This window comes from Exophiala spinifera (genome assembly GCF_000836115.1).
Source record: "Exophiala spinifera strain CBS 89968 unplaced genomic scaffold supercont1.6, whole genome shotgun sequence".
Classification (NCBI taxonomy): Eukaryota; Fungi; Ascomycota; class Eurotiomycetes; order Chaetothyriales; family Herpotrichiellaceae; genus Exophiala; species Exophiala spinifera.
Window position 1 is genome coordinate 1,333,791 of NW_015622518.1, and position 16,860 is coordinate 1,350,650.

Below are 16,860 nucleotides of genomic sequence, written 5' to 3' on the forward strand. Positions count from 1 at the left end.
TTGCTGCAAGAACCACTGTCGACGTATACACACACAGAGCCAAACCTTCCTTACCCAAACTACTCATCACCACCAGTCTAACTAGACTTGAAAACTGTCCTTATCCAACAGGAAAACTCACCAATCAACCAAGAATCAAAATGCAATACAAGAACATCGTCGCTGGCGCAGCCGTGCTGCTTGCCTCTGCTCAAACCGCCGTCGCCCTCGGCACCGCTACTGTCATCAACAACTGTGGCTTCCCTGTCTACTACTCATCCGTGGGAGGAAGCAGCAACCCGAGCATGGCTCCGCTGGAGAACAGCTACAGCCAGGGATACTCCAGCCCTGGCACCGGTTTCTCCATCAAGCTCTCCCCCAACCAGACTACATATGGATCCGTCTCTCAGTTCGAGTTCACCTGGGCTGACGGCAAGATCGCTTATGACCTGTCCAACATTGACGGCTACCCCTTTGTTGCTGGTGGTATGGAGATTGTTCCATCCATGCAAAACGACCCCAACAACCCGACCTGCGTTCCTGTGACCTGCCCTGCTGGTGTAGCCACATGCACCGCCGCCTACAACGCTCCGGACGACGTCCGAACTATGGTCTGCAGTGACGAATCTGACCTCACCCTCACCATCTGCCCTGGCGGATCCTTCAAGCGCAGTGTCACCTACGAGGATGGACACATTCACTACCGTGTCCACGCTCGTCACATGCCCAAGCTCGCTTAAAGCGCGACAATGCAGAACGCAGCAATCTATGATCAATCTGATTCAGCGACACGAAACAAGTTCTAGGCATGTAGACCTGACTTGCTGACCATCAAGTTATTGATAAAGTCTCCGCAACCTTTTCTTTTGGCGCAGCTTGGTTTCTGCCGCCTCTACCTCCCCGCTGCCTGCAAATACATTCTCTTAGCTACATGTTCCATGAGTCGACACATGGATATGTCATTGCCCCTGCAGGTTTCAGTGCCCGGTCTCGACGACCACTTACACCATCTTCATGGACCACTTCTCACGCGGAGATTTTACATGACTTGAGTCAGCGACTCAGTTGTTTGCTGCTTGGCTACGACAACATACCATGATCAAACACACCTTACGAAAACAATAAGATCATGATCTACACTGACATGACGACGACAACGGAGCTAGATCTTTTAGACACGTTTTGGGCGTGAGAAGTACTCTTCTTTCATGGGCCCCTTTGGGTCATTTTTCTTTTTTTCATCGACACTTGTTTCGGCCTGACCTTTACCCCCCTTCTGGGGTGGTTGGTGGTTGTGATGGCTATGAATTGAGTGTGCAGATGGTGGGAAAGGAGGCTATTTGCACTTCACACTGTACCCTCGGTGTGTGTGAGATGGGCTTGTTTTCCCACTTTTGACAAGCAGAACAAGATTAAACCCAAGGCTTGAAGCAAAAAAAGTTCACAACAACCTTCGGAACTTGTTTTTGTTGTTCTCTGCCTGCAGCTAGGGAGAAAATTGCTATGCAAGATTAATTTTTATCATGTTTATAGACTTTTGACTTCTCATATAAGAAACCTAGGGACATTCATTGGAATTGAAAAGCTATTAAAAATATGCCTTTGATCTATTGAAAACTCTGCTGTCTGTCGACTCCTATCTTACGCCTATGGTCCAGTACGGAGTGTAGCCCTCTGCTTCGCCGGACTTGCCCTGCTGGCAATTGCTACAGTGGTTTGTTGTCACCGTGAGAGATGGACTCGGAAGACCCTCAAAGCTACCCACGAATGAGTAAGGTGGAGCTAGAAGTGTAGATGCAGGCAAGGAGTGTCTGGGGGTTCAGAGAGAGGCTGGGGTGTACGGACACTCCTCACGTCTGAGGAAACTGACTAGCTACGATAGTAGTTGTATGGTGACAAGACTGACAGTTGTGTGGCACCCAAGGTGCAGCCGGAGTCCAGTTGTGGCTCAAAGTAGGCTGGGTCAGTGACACGGGGGTCCGTCCGTTATGCGTGCATGCCCAGGGCGCACGCTCTCAACTGTGTGGTCTTGGTGTAGAAACCCGTAGGTAGAGTTCGGATACACAGTACGGAGTTGGGTGTTGTGTTTGGTTTGTGACCTGGTGGTGGTGGTGGTGGCTGGAAGGGCTTGGGGCTTTGACAGAATTTTGGTCCCGTTGTGCGCCGCGGATGCAAGGTGCGCCTTGCGCCTCGAGCCTTGCAAAAGTGGCCCTCGTCGTCTTACGAGCGAGGCTAAAAGCTAACAACCATAACGGAATACATACATTGTAATAATAAGCATGGGGGCCACGCGGACGAAAGTGATGTATCCTTACGGAGTATCCGTACTGTAGTGGTTTAGTAAGGGGTCAAGCAAGGGAATGCGTGTGCCTCATGTCAAGTACTGGTAAAGTATCTGTACTGTACGTAAGCGCATTTCAGGGGTAACTTCGACCCTTTGCATCCCCACCAAACTGATGAGGCTACCGTAGGTTGAACAACCTACGGGCTACACAGTACGTACCGACGCACCGGACCGCGAATGGTTCCCTTTACAAGTTCTTGTCGTATGTACTCCGTACGGAGACGGAGCACTAGTTAGAGCGCCTGGGGCTACGGAGTTCAATTTTATACCATGGACGAGACATGTACGGAGTACTGTACAGTAAGTACGGCCATGGGGGTACGAGTATACATACAATGAGTGGGCCTTTGGGGCTATGGTAGGTACAATACTAGCAGGACAGATCGATGAAACACATGATCGGATGTAAAGCGCGCTGTGAGTACCGATTGACCACTGACGACTGACCAGCGACAAAGGAACAAGGATTGGAAATGACGGCTCGCTGGATCCGTGCGTGGCTGTCGATTGCGAGTGCAAGTACACGGCAGAGAGGCATACGTATGCAGTCCATATACGGACGGAGTGCGGAGTCCTCTGTTCTCTTTCCGTAATAGGGGGCTATCATGGCAAAAGGGACTTTTTCTTTGATGCTTCTGAAACGTTGACTTTCGAACTTGGGGATTTTGCCTTTGTTCTATCGCATCAATGGGGCGGAAGCGAAGCCCAAAAGGGGACCTTGGAGCCTGGAGGATCCCGGGGAACGTGGAAGAAGGATGCTGAAACACTGGATCTTGCGAAGCGAGCGGAAGTTGGATCGAGCATGGAGATAGTAATACAGATGCGGACCAGGCAGGCACTCAGTCTGTGACGAACAAGATCAAAACGCACGGTTTCTGGAGTTTTTTTTTTTTTTGGAGGCATCGTTTGCGCCAAAGAGGGCGACTGAGACGGCGAGAAGTACAGAGTGCAGTATCGACAGTACAGTCAGTAACCAGAAGCGAAATCTTCTTGGGTACTCGCGTACTGTACTGCATGGACAGCGTTGACATGCGCTTACGACGTACTTTATTTTGATGGGCCGAGATGAAACAAAAGATGCAAGGGTGAAGGGGGCGATGGGAAGATTGAAAGGGCGAGGATGCAAGTTGGAAAAATATCATCGTTTCAGGATGAGCTGGGTGAGTCTCCGCCGCCTCGGAAACCTTTAGGCGGGTCGCCATGGTACAGTACTTCTACCCTAACTAGTACAGTATTCACCTGTAAGTAAGGCGTACTCTAGGGGCGCGGTATAGGGGGCGCGTTCGACGATTTCGGCAATACGCGCGTCGATGATATGGAGTACTCCGTACGGAGGACGTCGAATGCAGATACACTTGGGTAATGTGGTACAATACTGCACCCTAAGGTTGACGCGCGCATGGAGAGGGAGTGTATGATCACTTGTCGTACTGAGCTCTGTGAGGAGCACGGAGTATCAAAGCATACATACAACATCTTCTCAGAGGATCCTCAGGTAATTTGTTCCCATTACGGTACGGTGTGACATGGTCATATTGTACAGTATGGCAATCCCGACGTCTACTGAGTACTCAGCTGGCATCATCACATCCAGCTTCGTTTCGGTTGCTGCATCACCATCAGCACTACGGAGTACCACCAAATTAGTCAGAACTCGTCGCAGCGCAAGTCTTCGGATCGAAGCTACGGACAATGCAGCTCCGTAGTTGTGATGGAAATGCGCCATCTTATGTACGTAGGAGGACTTTTTCCTTTCGGAACGGCTTGAGGCGCCCGCAGCCCGCAAGCCTCGGTGGAAATACATACAGTAGTCCGCATGTCAGACACGTCAACTTGTCTGTCTGGCCGACACGAGAACGTGTGACACTGACGTGGACACTAGGTAAATCCAGGTGGCTGGGCCTCTCTCTGTCGTGTCCGATCTTTCGATCCAAACCGGAAAAATGTCTTGTGTCCGCCGAGTCTTTTGGTCTCCGGAAAAAGGGCAATGAAAATATTGTGACAACCACGGATGAGCCATGGGGTGTAATATTTGTTTGTTTCTGCCCTGGACAAAAGGGGGGATTTGAGACATGCATATGCAATCCCACCAATCATGGCCATTTCTGCAAGGATTCATGGGCCATGTTGATCCACGAGGCTGCGGCGCGACGGCTGGGATCATGGCATTTCATCACATTTCCCATCCATCCTCGGGCCAAGAAAGTCCCCACTGACATCTGGGGCTGATATTTCGCCTAACATGCGACGATCTCAGGACTAAGGAATCCAGGATGCAATGCTCCGTACAATAGTGTGCCGTAGCGTCCATCGACGATCTGCGAGACGAGAACAAAAAAACGTGAACGCCGATCAAACGGTGTTTTCTGGCCGATCGCATATCAGTAGCGCTGTACTAGCAATGAAGTGTCCAATGTATGATCCGATGGTCGACAAAACTTGCAATATCCGGCAAGAGAGTTTGGAGTTACGGAGATAGAGTACTTGAAGGCTCCAGAGAGACGGCAGGCGTATACATCGCACGATCAACACATACGAGGCTAGAATATCAACCAACGAAGAGATCGGACAGACCTGCTGCGACAGTTTCGATCGGCGCAATTAGCCCTGATAGTCCGCATGGGGAGCATGGTTGACGAGGTTTCCAAACGTCATGACTATCAGCGTCGGTATGAGAGATACTGTGGTGATTCGAGATATGGAGACTGACCAAGGCATGGAAGATGACCTTCATTCTCCGTGGAAGGTGAATTGCAATCCACTGCATGCCTGTGTGGGTTGTCGGTTGAGTCCAATTTCTCCATCTGGCGTGGAGGATGCACGAGAGAACGTTGGCCGCCCCGAGTTGCCATGATCAGCCATGATCAGCCATCTCTCACCCGGCGACTCTGCAAGGCTCACGGAACGCTGGACATGGTCAGCGGTTCTGCACAGGTCAAAAAGTACCTGTAAAGGCTGAACCTTTGTTGCTTGCTTCTCGCCCGATGATCCTGATGATCTCGACGATCAGAAGATAGCGACTTGTTGATTGTACACATCTCGGTTTGTTCCCTGCCTGGTCCTTGATGGTCCACTCTGCTCTCTCAATATCTCACTTGAGCGGTTCGATCCGTCCAGAATGGAATGTCGCACTGGGATCATGCCTGTATCCAGCGTATTCATTGTGCTACGAGACCGGTGTGAGATCAACCTGGAAGGCGTCTGGCCTCTCAAAGATGCTTTCTGCCAACCCCGGCCAGAACAAGATGATAAGGAGTCCTTCCCTATATTCTTACAATTATACGTTGAAGACCTGGTAATGATGGCGAAAGGACCTAGCTCCAGGCTCCCGATGCGATTTGGACCTCTTGTGGACGATAATACTGCTGCTATCGAGAAGCAATGGCTGGAAGGTGTTGTGATGCTCGGTGTGTTGCGGCCTCTGTGGAGTTTTGGACGTTATTACCATGGCCTCGCAGACACCACAGACAATAGTCCCACCAGCTTTGGTTTTATCAGACACGGCGAGGGACCAACCGTAGACGGACACAGTCGATGGACATATTGAGAGCGTCGACGTGAGGAGATCAGGATAGTTTGCGTGGTCGTTCCAAAGACAGCGATGACGGCCCGATGATGCAGGATTCGGAAGAAGATCGGTCTATGAGATCGTAACAAGGAATCCCGGGTTGAGATCTTGACGCGATCCCCATGGTCGAGTGATTTCGGCTGTATGAAAGTAGTCGTAGTTGAAGAGATATGCAGTTGTACGAATACGAGTACGAGGTCTTTCTGTGCTCACAGCCTTGTCACGTGCGAGGCTGCCCCTCCAGGTTACATAGTCACGTGCAGTCCTTGATCCCGCGCCGAAACTTCCAGGCGCAAGATTTCTTTCTAACCGGTCGATTGTCGCATTTGTCACCCAAAGCCGGCAATATATTAACAACGACTCCCATCCTTGAGCAGTCGCAATACTTACGTCCCAAATCCCATACTTCCACGTCCCTCTCGGCCTCAATAGCAGAAGTTTCTTGAAGTCGCAAACTAGAACATGTCTGGAAGAGAAACTTACCAACCCCCCAGCTACGGCGGCGGATTCGCCTCAGGCGTCGCAGCCAACGAAGCCATCGGCGGTCCAGCGGTGCAATATGTGTGCGGTGAATGTGCTGCCAAGGTTAGCCTGACGAAAGGCGACGCCATCAGATGCAACATGTGCGGACACAGAGTCCTCTACAAAGAGCGCACGAAGAGGTATGTTGTCGCCGCATGAAGGCGATTTGGGTGCCGTGCCAAGATGGCTGACTTTGTTGATATCAGAATGGTGCAATTTGAGGCTCGATGAACAGACCAAAATCGCAAGGGGCATGATACCGATCTGAGGATACCACAAGCGAAGAGAAAGTGTTGCATAGCGAAGGCGTTTGAATCGGGATTTTTTGAAGAGTGGTCTCCTCAACCGTTGTGTGGATGCACATCCAGAAAACACAAGGAGACCAGCGAGAGTAAGAAGCGAGAGAAGAGAACAAAAAAACAATGATTGGCACACAGGAATGAGAAATGCAAGTGAGAATGAGAACGATACCAATAAACCTCAGGCCAAAGAACCTGAAACCATTTTTATTTCCTCTTTCGCCTTTTCCATCCGACACACAGGGGAAATATCTACAATGTGTTTGTGAACTCGATGAACTTTTCGAATTCCTCCAACGCTTTTCCGCTCTCGATGCACCATCTTGCTTTACGTATGCCTTCTTTCCATCTTTCTCCTCCAGGTCCTCGTTCTTTGATGACTTCCCCGGTCGGGCAAGTGTCTGCCTCGCAAACACCACTAACCACAAAGAGCGCAGCGACGTTCATAAGAACGAAATGGAGAATCGGGTCGTCCCGCGGTCGCTCATTGCGGAGGATGCTCATCAAAACTGCGGCATTCTGTTTGGGCAATTTCCCACCACCGACCTCAGATAGTGGATGCGAAGGCAGGCCGAAGTCTGCTGGTTCGATCGAGAACGTCTCGATCTTAGCTACATATTTGGGCGGAGGCTCGTCATCACTTGTCTCGTCGTCGTCGTCGTCGTCGCGGTCACCCCTGTACTCTGGGTTCTCTGACTCCCTTAGGAGCCAGCAATTTGTCTTGCCAGCACAGCTAATCTCATCGAGATCCTCTTGTCCACAGACGACCATGGCTTTCGTAGCCCCAGAGAACCGCAATGCTTGCGCAAACACTGGGCCCAGCTCTTGGTATGCGACTCCGACGACTCTCGCTTCGATGTGGTCCTCGACCGGATTGGCCAATGGGCCCATGAGATTGAATATTGTTCTCAACCCGAGCTCTCTTCGTACTGTCGCGGCATATCTCATACCCGGGTGGAAGTTCGGAGCATACAAGAACGTATAGTTTGTGTGTTCATACGCCTCGGGCAAGTGCTCGGCGCTGAGAGCTTCGATCTTCGGCGCCTTGGGGGCAATGGCATTCAACACATCAGCGGAACCCGACATGGAGGTCTGCGCTCGGTTGCCATGCTTGGCCATCATCAGTATGGGGCTTGCAATAATGCTAGATGTCGTGGAGATATTGAATGTTGAGTGCGAGTCGCCTCCTGTTCCGACAATGTCGCAGAGACCACCTCTATATTTTCCCAACTGTCGCTTCCTCTTCCCAATGACTCGTTTCAGTCGTTGTTTGCTGATGGGTACGGCAGCATCGCGCATACTGGCAGCGCAGCGGGCGATGACATCGGGATGTCTGTCCTTGCCAGTGGAGTGAAGCAGGGTCAGGAGAGCCGAGAGCTGGGTGCCATTGAGCTGGTCTTCGAAGGTTCGCGAGAATGCAAGGGCAATGTCTTCAGCTTTGACGCTGTTGTCAAAAGGGGCAGGTGCAGAAAGTTGCTTCAGCAGAGGGGCTATGGACACATGCCGGGGAGGTGGACTCGACATGTTGACAGACTCGGGCGAATCTATCAGAGAGTGTAGGAATGTAGGTGAGAAGTTGAGCCTTTGGTGAACGTGCAGCTTTCTTATTGCTGAACGTGAATTCTGAGTCAAACTTGATGCGGGGAAAATGGTTTGCAGCCTCGTCACGTGAAATGGATCTCAGCCTTGTCGGGTTTGAATGATTCAATTGGTCCTCGCATTCTTCCTTCATTCTGCTTCCCAGTCACCAGGCCTTGCAATAGCTATGGCTGGGCGGCCCATCGAAACATTGGCAGATCTTTGATCTCATCATACTAGACACCCCAGTGCCGTTTTGGGATCTGGACAGCGGGTGACCATTGCTACACAAATCCACGCTTCTTGTGATATCACGCTTGTTCCTGTTCACGGGCACTGCATGGCTCGCTTTCATCGGCACTGCCTTTCTTTTTCTCCCCACTCATTGACATAGATATGATGAATTCGAAACTTGCATCAGATTCGAACTCCAGCTCCTCGGGCTTGGGAATGCCTCTCCACTGCACGTCGCAGCCTGATTACGCAAATGAGAAAGTCGTCCAGAGGAACAAGCTACCTCCGAGGTCGTACCATCTTCCAGAGTCGTCCATATCCTTGAACGGCACCTGGTACTTCCATTATGCGGCTACACCTAGTCTTGCTCCCTCTTGGGATGACTTTGGCAGGCGGCAGAACTTCTCCTGGCATCGAATTCAGGTGCCCGGTCATTGGCAGCTCCAAGGCTTCGGCAGACCTCAGTACACCAATATAATATTCCCAATCCCGGTTTGTCCGCCGAACGTACCGACTGACAACCCCACTGGAAGCTATGTAAAGCATTTCTCTGTTCCCGAAACCTGGGGGGCAAACTCTCAGATTCGCCTTCGTTTCGAAGGAGTTGATAGTGCCTTCCACCTCTTCGTGAATGGTCAAGAAGTCGGCTTTTCTCAAGGTAGTAGGAACCCAGCAGAATTTGACATCTCCACGGTTGTCAACCGGGTGGGAAACAACCAAGTATTGGTGCAGGTATATCAGTGGTCTGATGGATCCTACATTGAAGACCAAGATCAGTGGTGGCTCTCTGGTATCCTTGTTCATAAGCTGATTTGTTGGTTCAGGGTTGGTTGACACGAGTGACAGGTATATATCGTGATGTGTACCTACTTGCCTTTCCTGAAACTGCTCGAATAGATGATTTCTTCATCAAGACTGAACTCGACGATACTTATACTGACGCTCAACTTGTCGTGGAGCTTGATCTGTCTCTGCAGGAAGCTTGCGACCTCAAGGTTACTCTTCGATCTCCAGACAAAGATGCCAACATCTTCAGCGATCAGGTAACCCTCGAAAGTCATCACACTCAGTGGCAGAGAAAGTATCCGGTCAAAGCACCACAGAAGTGGACTGCAGAGACGCCGATACTTTACCTTGTCGGATTAGAGCTATTATCAGAAGGAAGGCCTATTCAATATATTCAACACCGCATTGGATTCCGGAAAGTAGAGATCAAGCAAGGCCTCTTGAGAGTAAACGGAATACCCCTTCTCCTCCGTGGTGTCAACCGACATGAACACCACCCTGACTTTGGACGCGCAGTTCCAGTAGACTTTCTCCGACAAGACTTGATGCTCATGAAACGACACAATATCAATGCCGTGCGCTGCTCTCATTATCCATCTCAGCCAGCGCTGTACTCTCTTTGCGACGAGTTAGGACTGTGGGTACTAGATGAAGCGGACCTCGAATGCCACGGCTTTGACGCCGCGACAGTACAGTCTCTCAACGTATCCGAAGAAATGGACTACGGACAGAGAAAAGCCTTGACATTCGACAATGCTGCGTCTTTCACCTCTGACAATAAGAACTGGGAATCAGCATATCTCGATCGAATGACACAACTGGTACAGAGGGACAAGAACTTCACATGTATCATCATCTGGTCTCTCGGCAATGAATCGTTCTACGGCCGCAATCACAAAGCCATGTACGAATATGCCAAGAGGGTCGATCCATCACGCCCAGTACACTACGAAGGCGATTCCAAAGCTATTACTGCCGACCTGTACAGCTACATGTATGCATCGGTGCCGAAGTTGATTTCCCTGGCTGAAGAAGAAGGGGTTTCGCCAGACGGATCGTATGAGAAACCCATCATCTTATGCGAATACGGCCACGCTATGGGGAACGGCCCTGGTCTTCTAGAAGACTATCAAGCCGCATTTCGTGAGTATGAGCGACTCCAGGGGGGCTTCATCTGGGAATGGGCCAATCATGGCCTACGGAAGGTATCTGATGAGGTTGACGGAAAGCAGATTTATGCCTATGGTGGCGACTTTGGCGACGTCCCAAATGACGGCACCTTCGTCATGGATGGGCTATGCTACAGCGACCATACACCCACACCTGGTCTGACAGAGCTCAAGAAGGTGATTGCTCCCATCAGAGCATGGATCGAGGGGAATGGTGGCGAAATCACGGTGGAAAACGGACATAACTTTAAAGGTCTCGAGGAATTTGCTGCACACTACGAGGTCGAAGCCTTTGCGGACAGGTGAGTGAAATGTCACCATGTCCGGTAGTGTTCACTTGCATCACTGACTAAATTCATGTCTGATAGTCGGGAGCTTCTTGCCTCCGGCGCGCTGCAGATCCCGACGATAAAGCCAGGATCAACAGGCACAATCGCACTCCCTGAGCCCATATCCCGGTATCTTGCCTATGAGAAAGCCGAATGCTGGCTGACTATCAGGTTCATTCTCAAAGACAACTGTGCCTGGGCAGACGCGGGGCACGAAGTCACATTTTTCCAACATCATCTCAACAACAGAAATCCTCCCTCGGACAAACCTGTCATACCACCGAAGCTCCAGAATCTGAGCGTGAACAGCACTCACCAGTATATCAGCATTGTAGGCCCCGATTTCGCAGTCGCTTTTAACAAGGCTCACGGCCTGATTCAATCATGGACTGTCGGCGGCACATCTCTCCTCCATAAACCTGAATGGCCTGCTGCTCCTATCCAACTAGGTTTCTGGCGTGCTCCAACCGACAACGACGCTGCATGGCAAACGGACCAGTGGAAGCGCTGGGGTCTGGAATCGTTGACCACGCAGCTCCGGTCTCTTGACGTGCATTACCCGACCGGCAACGAAACGATCAACGAAGTGCAGGTTAAAACGACAACATACGTCGCGCCTCCGATATTGGCATGGGGGTTCCACATTGAAAGCACATATAAAATTGGTCCTACCGGCACGATCTGCATTCAAACTCACATCAAACCCGTGGGTTCGGCACCCGAGAATCTCCCCCGCGCAGGCTGGGACATACAGCTGTCGAAAGCTTTTGAACGCGCAATGTGGTTCGGTCTCGGACCCGGGGAGTCATATCACGACAAGAGGTCTTCGAAGAAGATTGGAATTCACGATGCGGCCATTCCGTCGCTCCATACACCGTACGAAGTCCCTCAAGAGAACGGAAATCATGTGGACACGCGATGGGTCAAAGTCCTCAATGGGCGCGGTTTGGGCATCAAGGCTGCATTATCAGGTGCAAAACGGAGCCCTGGGACCTTCCACTTTGCCGTGTCGGAGTACTCGGCAGCCGAGTTGGAGCGCGCAAAGCACGGACCCGAGTTGGTGAAGGGCGATGCGATATACCTGCGTCTTGATGCGGACGTGTCTGGCGTGGGGACGGGGGCTTGCGGACCGGCCATCAAGGAGCAGGATCTGGTCCAATGTGAAGAGATGAAATTCGAAGTGGTGCTTGAGCCGGTTCTCACATTGGCATGATAAATGCAGCCAGGTGCAGTAGTAATACATCGGGCGGAACAAGAGAGAAAGAATCGATGGATGCTGAACCGTTGGCGACACAATTTCCAGAATCACTTACGCGTGTCCTCGTCCCTGTGTCGTTCAAAATGTGCCTCGTCTATGCCGGTGGTATCAAGTCTGCCGGTTACTCGAGGATCCTCAGACGACGGTTCCATGTCGTGACGAACCCGTAGGTTGCGTGTCCGCCGGATAGGTCTTCCAGCGCCATGTTGTCGGCTCTCCTTTGCGCGAAACAGAGAGCTCTACCACCACCACCACCACCACCACCATCATAGACACGACTCCACTCCACTGCCCTCGGCGTGCATCTGGCGCGTTGGCCGGGATGAATCGAATGCACAGGGCCGACGAGACTGTGCAGGGATCCCCGAACAGACTCGCGGGTTGATGTTAGACGGTGCCAAAAAAAGAAAAGAAAGAAAGAAAGAAAAACACAGCTCTACTGTTTAAAAAGCAGGCACGCACAGTTGGAAGAGAAGCTTCCCGCGAACTCCGAACGGCCTGATTGATTGGGCCCATGCCCAAACTGCTTGCTGACAGTAAATTAATTACAGTAACCATCCCTGACCTAAACTTCCATTTACGGCACGGAGAGGCATCGTCTACCACGCGCACCAAGGCAAGCCAAAGTCAATGCCGTGTTCGAATTGAACCATTTAAATAACGCGAGTATATGTCAGCATGTACAACCAACTACCTTTCATTTAACTCCTGACCTTGACCAAGGCCTTCAACGCATGTGTGTGTGTGTGTGTGTGTGTGTGTGTGTGTGTATGTATGTATAATGATACCTATTTTAGTGACGCTCAACTTGATCATCCAGTCTCAAGGCTCTCAAATTCCCGACCCAACTCCATCTACTTACCCATTCTAGCCAGCAGCTTGGTTTGGTAGGTAACACCTACCATTCCAGCAGCTGGGGAAAGCTTGATTTCCTAGAGAACTTTTCCAGACTCGGGCTGTTGTCGCTTACTCCGTCGAGGATGTCGCACAGGGCCTCGGCTTCCGCATCGACGTCGGTTGTCCCCGTCACCCGAATTGCCGGCTGCAGCTTCTTCTTTGCCATCTTCTCGCTCCTCTGATGCTGTGCGAGAATTGCGAACAAATCAATGGTGCGCCCTGGGGGGTGAGAAGGGTGGAAGGATTAGCATATCGATCACACTTTTTGGACAACCAAATCAACAGGGTAAATAATGACGCGGGCGGTCACCACTTGACCTACCTCCACACTGGTATGCAAAGTATGAGCCGGCGGCGGGCGGTGAAGCTTGGGTCTGGTCGGATTTTGACAGTTGCATCAGCTCCCTTTCCAGCAGCCACTTCCACCTCTGTACTGCGTTGTTGTTGTTGTTGTTGTTGTTGTTTGTCGGGGTTTGTTGATCACCTTGCTTGGCGTAGATGTCGCATCTGACCACAACCTCTTGGGAGGAATGTGGGAGCAGTGTCAGGGTGCACCACAGGTCCTGGTCCAGCTCCTTGACCAGACTGAGAGGGCCGAGAAGGCGTGCCATTTTCGGGCGACGGAAGCCAGAGAACCAGCCAAACGGGTTCTGGGACCATTGTGCCTGGCTTGAGAATTCGTTCGCTGCACGATTTCGTTAGAATAACAACAAGGACGACAGAGAAGGAGGAGGAGGAAAGAAAGCAGATATTTTAATATGTTTTTCACCACGGCAGTGGTGATGATTGACTGATTGACAGATGGATAGATGGATGGTTGATGGTTGATGGTTGGATAGATTGTTGGCTCACTCACCGAGCTGTTTCCAGTTGGCAGCACACGTCACGTCCATGCCGTCGACCCACGATCGACTTCCCATGTCGACGTGAGATTTGACGTTGTTGAAAGGCAGGTTCATGGTGCTCGCGTCGAAGTTGACAAACACCAGGCCTTCCCTCGTCACAATCAGCTTCACCTCCCACAGGCCATTGTCCTCGGGGTTGAAGCCGGGCGACTCGTCGAACTTGGGCGCCTTGACCAGACGTCCGGCATCGTCGTACTGCCAGCCGTGATACTTGCACGAGAAGCGCGTCGAGGTTCCACAGGCCTTCCGGACGACGGTGTAGGCCCGATGGCGACAGACGTTGTGGAACGCACGGAGCCTCGTGTCCTTGCCGAGGACGACGAAGAAGGAAATCCCCGCCACGTCGAAGGCGTGGTAGTCGCCGACCTTGTCGAACCTGCTGCGGTGTGTAACGTACAGCCATGTCTGTGGATAAGAACGAGAACGTTATAAAGTCAGCAAGCATGATCCCCGAGACCGAAAGACAAATTCCAAGCCTCATCTCAAATCGACGAGGCCATGTTGGATATGAGGCATAGCATAGCATAGCATAGCACAAGTCTCTCGCACTGGGGGGGCCGCATGGCGTGCATACCTTGCTGAAAAAAGCCCTCTTCTCCAATTGAAACACCTCGTCATCCGACATGCCCTCGGGTCTTTTCAGACTTCCTTTCTCCGCCTGATCAAGACCAGATGAAGTCCGATAAGAGTAAGGGACGCTCTCTACTCCCGCGCCCAAGGTGGTAGCATTGATGAGTTTCACGAGCCTTGGGCCGAAGAGATAGGCCAAACAAGAGACGATGAAGAGGTACGCGGGAACCGGCCAGTGCAGATGCAGCAGGTGTTGAACGTCCATTGTCATTTGTCGATTCACGAGTCTCTTTGAGGTTTTCGAGAGATCTCAGAGGACGCGCGAGGGGGTGAGCTGAGGTGGGTGAGGCGGATGGGATGTACTGTATGCAAATAGGATGAAGGATGGGTCTGGGTTTGGGTTCGTGTTCGTGTTCGCGAATTCTGGAAAGGCAGAGGCTGCCCCGTTGAGCCAGGGAGGGGGAGGGATCTTCTTTTCTCAACGACCAAACAACGAATGGGTGGTATTATGGTGGTATTAATGGGCTCTGCGAGCAGGAAATGGATATCAGGTATGGATTGATTACCCAAAGAATCGTAGATTGGCTCACTAGCTGGGCTGGATGGCTGGATGGCTGGCTGGCTGACAGTGGTGGGAAAGCGGGAAGCCTTCGGTCTTTGCGTATTGAACTCTTATCAGTAGCCCGAATCTTCGTATTGATTGATCAATTCCCCTTTGCGATCCTTTCCAGCCTTTTCTTCCCTCCAGTCTCACAGAAAGCAAACTAGGTACGAGTAGATGACACACGAAAGGAGGGGGGGGATCAGAGATCCGAAAGATGCTTTTTGGCCTATGCCAGACACGGGATTACACCATGATAACGAGCAATTATACCAACTCTGGTCGAAGCGGCGATGGGGGGGGAGTGTTTCGGATCCGAAAAAGCGTTTCTGGGCTCTACCGTGCAGTAGTAATCATGACAGCACGCTTTCGTTTTCGTCTCATGCTAAATTACACCCAGGTATGGGGATGTGATTCACGATGATGATGATGATGGTGGTGGTGGTGGTGGAGATGGAGATGATGGATTGATATCCGCCGTGCGTGCGTGCGTGCGTGCGTGCGTGTACGCGCCCTGCCATGAGCCAGCCCAACGAGCCCGATGAGCCCGTTGAGTTGCATGAGTTCGATCAATTCCGTCCGGCGACGCGAAGATTCATATGGAGTTGACCGCACACCGCGAATCGAAACGTGTCGACGCTCGATTCGGCAATGCGATCCCTCCCTCCGGTTTTCCCGTTCGCAAAGGCTCCTCGTCACTTTTTTGATGATTCGGTGCTCGGTAGAGTCGCGGAGGGGCAGCCGATGTACATACATACTGCTGTACCCTCGTAAAAACTCAATGGATCGATTGATTGACGCACACCCACCCTGGTTCGTGGTTCCGTGCGATTCGCCGACTTCTCCAAAGAATTTAATGATTTTTTTACCGTTTGCAGGGCATCTTGTGGTGGCGTCCGTCAAACGGTGTGGTTTTGGCAGCACATGCACATGCTCGGTTCGAGTACGAGTTTCTCACCGACTCTCTACTGGAGGATTCATGCCCGTCGTTGTCGTTCTCGATTCGTGGTTGCGCGTGTGATAGGAATCGAAAAATGTTGCATGATCCTGTCGCGCGGATTGAACAACTCGTAAAGCTCCCACGGTGTGATTGTGATTGTGATTCGAGCAGAAAAATCAAAAGTGTCTCCGGGGATTTTTACCCTGGTCTCCATAACGAGGTATGTAGAATGTTTCTGTGCTCTACAGGGTACTGTACCTAGCCAGGTAGGTATTCGAAGGCTACGAGCAGACAGACATACTCGGTAGGTCGGTGGGTGCGTAGCAGAGGCGAATGTGTCACCGCCCCCACCCTCGCAAACATCCCCCCTTGGGAAGAACCATCCCACGCTGTACTGTAGGAACTCAAGGTACCGATTCCTGTTGACCACGGATTGTATACGCCATGCCCAGGTACTCGGAGTCGTACTCGTCCCTGTGTCTGTCCCAAATCAAAACCCCCCCGCGCGCCCCGTGGATCCCACACCTCGCGAGGTGGAAACCCAGTCTGTATTCGAATTCCTCTTTCGGTCATGGTGGCGCAGGTTACTCGGTCACTCACTCGCTCTCGCTCACGAATTGATCATCATTTCATCCATGGTCCGGGCTCAAGGGGGCGGCACGGATACTGTATTCGTAGTAGTTGGGAAGCCTTTTCTCGAGTTTCCCTGGTTAACTTAGTCCTCCTGACCCCCTACTCGTACTCGTAATAACTAACCTAGTACTCACTATCACCGATAAGAAACTGATGGATTCAATCGATCGATACCTCTCGAGTTGACCAGACCACCAACACCAACGCCAACGCCACGACAATATCATCATATCCTTCCATACTGCCAC

At 51.5% G+C, this 16,860-nt stretch overlaps 5 protein-coding genes across 5 annotated transcripts; 3 read left to right on the top strand and 2 right to left on the bottom strand.

Moving 5' to 3' along the window:
- Positions 1–140: 140 nt before the first annotated feature.
- On the top strand, positions 141–719 carry PV08_08397 (uncharacterized protein; the record flags this gene model as incomplete). The annotated part of the gene is made up of 1 exon (XM_016382723.1): positions 141–719. One exon carries the CDS (start codon positions 141–143, stop codon positions 717–719), a length of 579 nt encoding a protein of 192 aa, XP_016233426.1.
- Positions 720–6,353: 5,634 nt separating this feature from the next.
- On the top strand, positions 6,354–6,644 carry PV08_08398 (uncharacterized protein; the record flags this gene model as incomplete). The annotated part of the gene is made up of 2 exons (XM_016382724.1): positions 6,354–6,553; positions 6,620–6,644. The coding sequence occupies 2 exons, from the start codon at positions 6,354–6,356 to the stop codon at positions 6,642–6,644; spliced, it is 225 nt and encodes a 74-aa protein (XP_016233427.1).
- Positions 6,645–6,964: 320 nt separating this feature from the next.
- PV08_08399 (anthranilate phosphoribosyltransferase) lies at positions 6,965–8,236 on the bottom strand (the record flags this gene model as incomplete). Its single annotated transcript, XM_016382725.1, has 1 exon — positions 6,965–8,236. The coding sequence occupies one exon, from the start codon at positions 8,234–8,236 to the stop codon at positions 6,965–6,967; it is 1,272 nt and encodes a 423-aa protein (XP_016233428.1).
- A 453-nt stretch (positions 8,237–8,689) lies between these two features.
- On the top strand, positions 8,690–12,021 carry PV08_08400 (uncharacterized protein; the record flags this gene model as incomplete). The annotated part of the gene is made up of 3 exons (XM_016382726.1): positions 8,690–9,314; positions 9,371–10,781; positions 10,848–12,021. 3 exons carry the CDS (start codon positions 8,690–8,692, stop codon positions 12,019–12,021), a joined length of 3,210 nt encoding a protein of 1,069 aa, XP_016233429.1.
- Positions 12,022–12,964: 943 nt separating this feature from the next.
- On the bottom strand, positions 12,965–14,703 carry PV08_08401 (uncharacterized protein; the record flags this gene model as incomplete). The annotated part of the gene is made up of 4 exons (XM_016382727.1): positions 12,965–13,182; positions 13,286–13,648; positions 13,820–14,273; positions 14,443–14,703. The coding sequence occupies 4 exons, from the start codon at positions 14,701–14,703 to the stop codon at positions 12,965–12,967; spliced, it is 1,296 nt and encodes a 431-aa protein (XP_016233430.1).
- Positions 14,704–16,860: the final 2,157 nt, after the last annotated feature.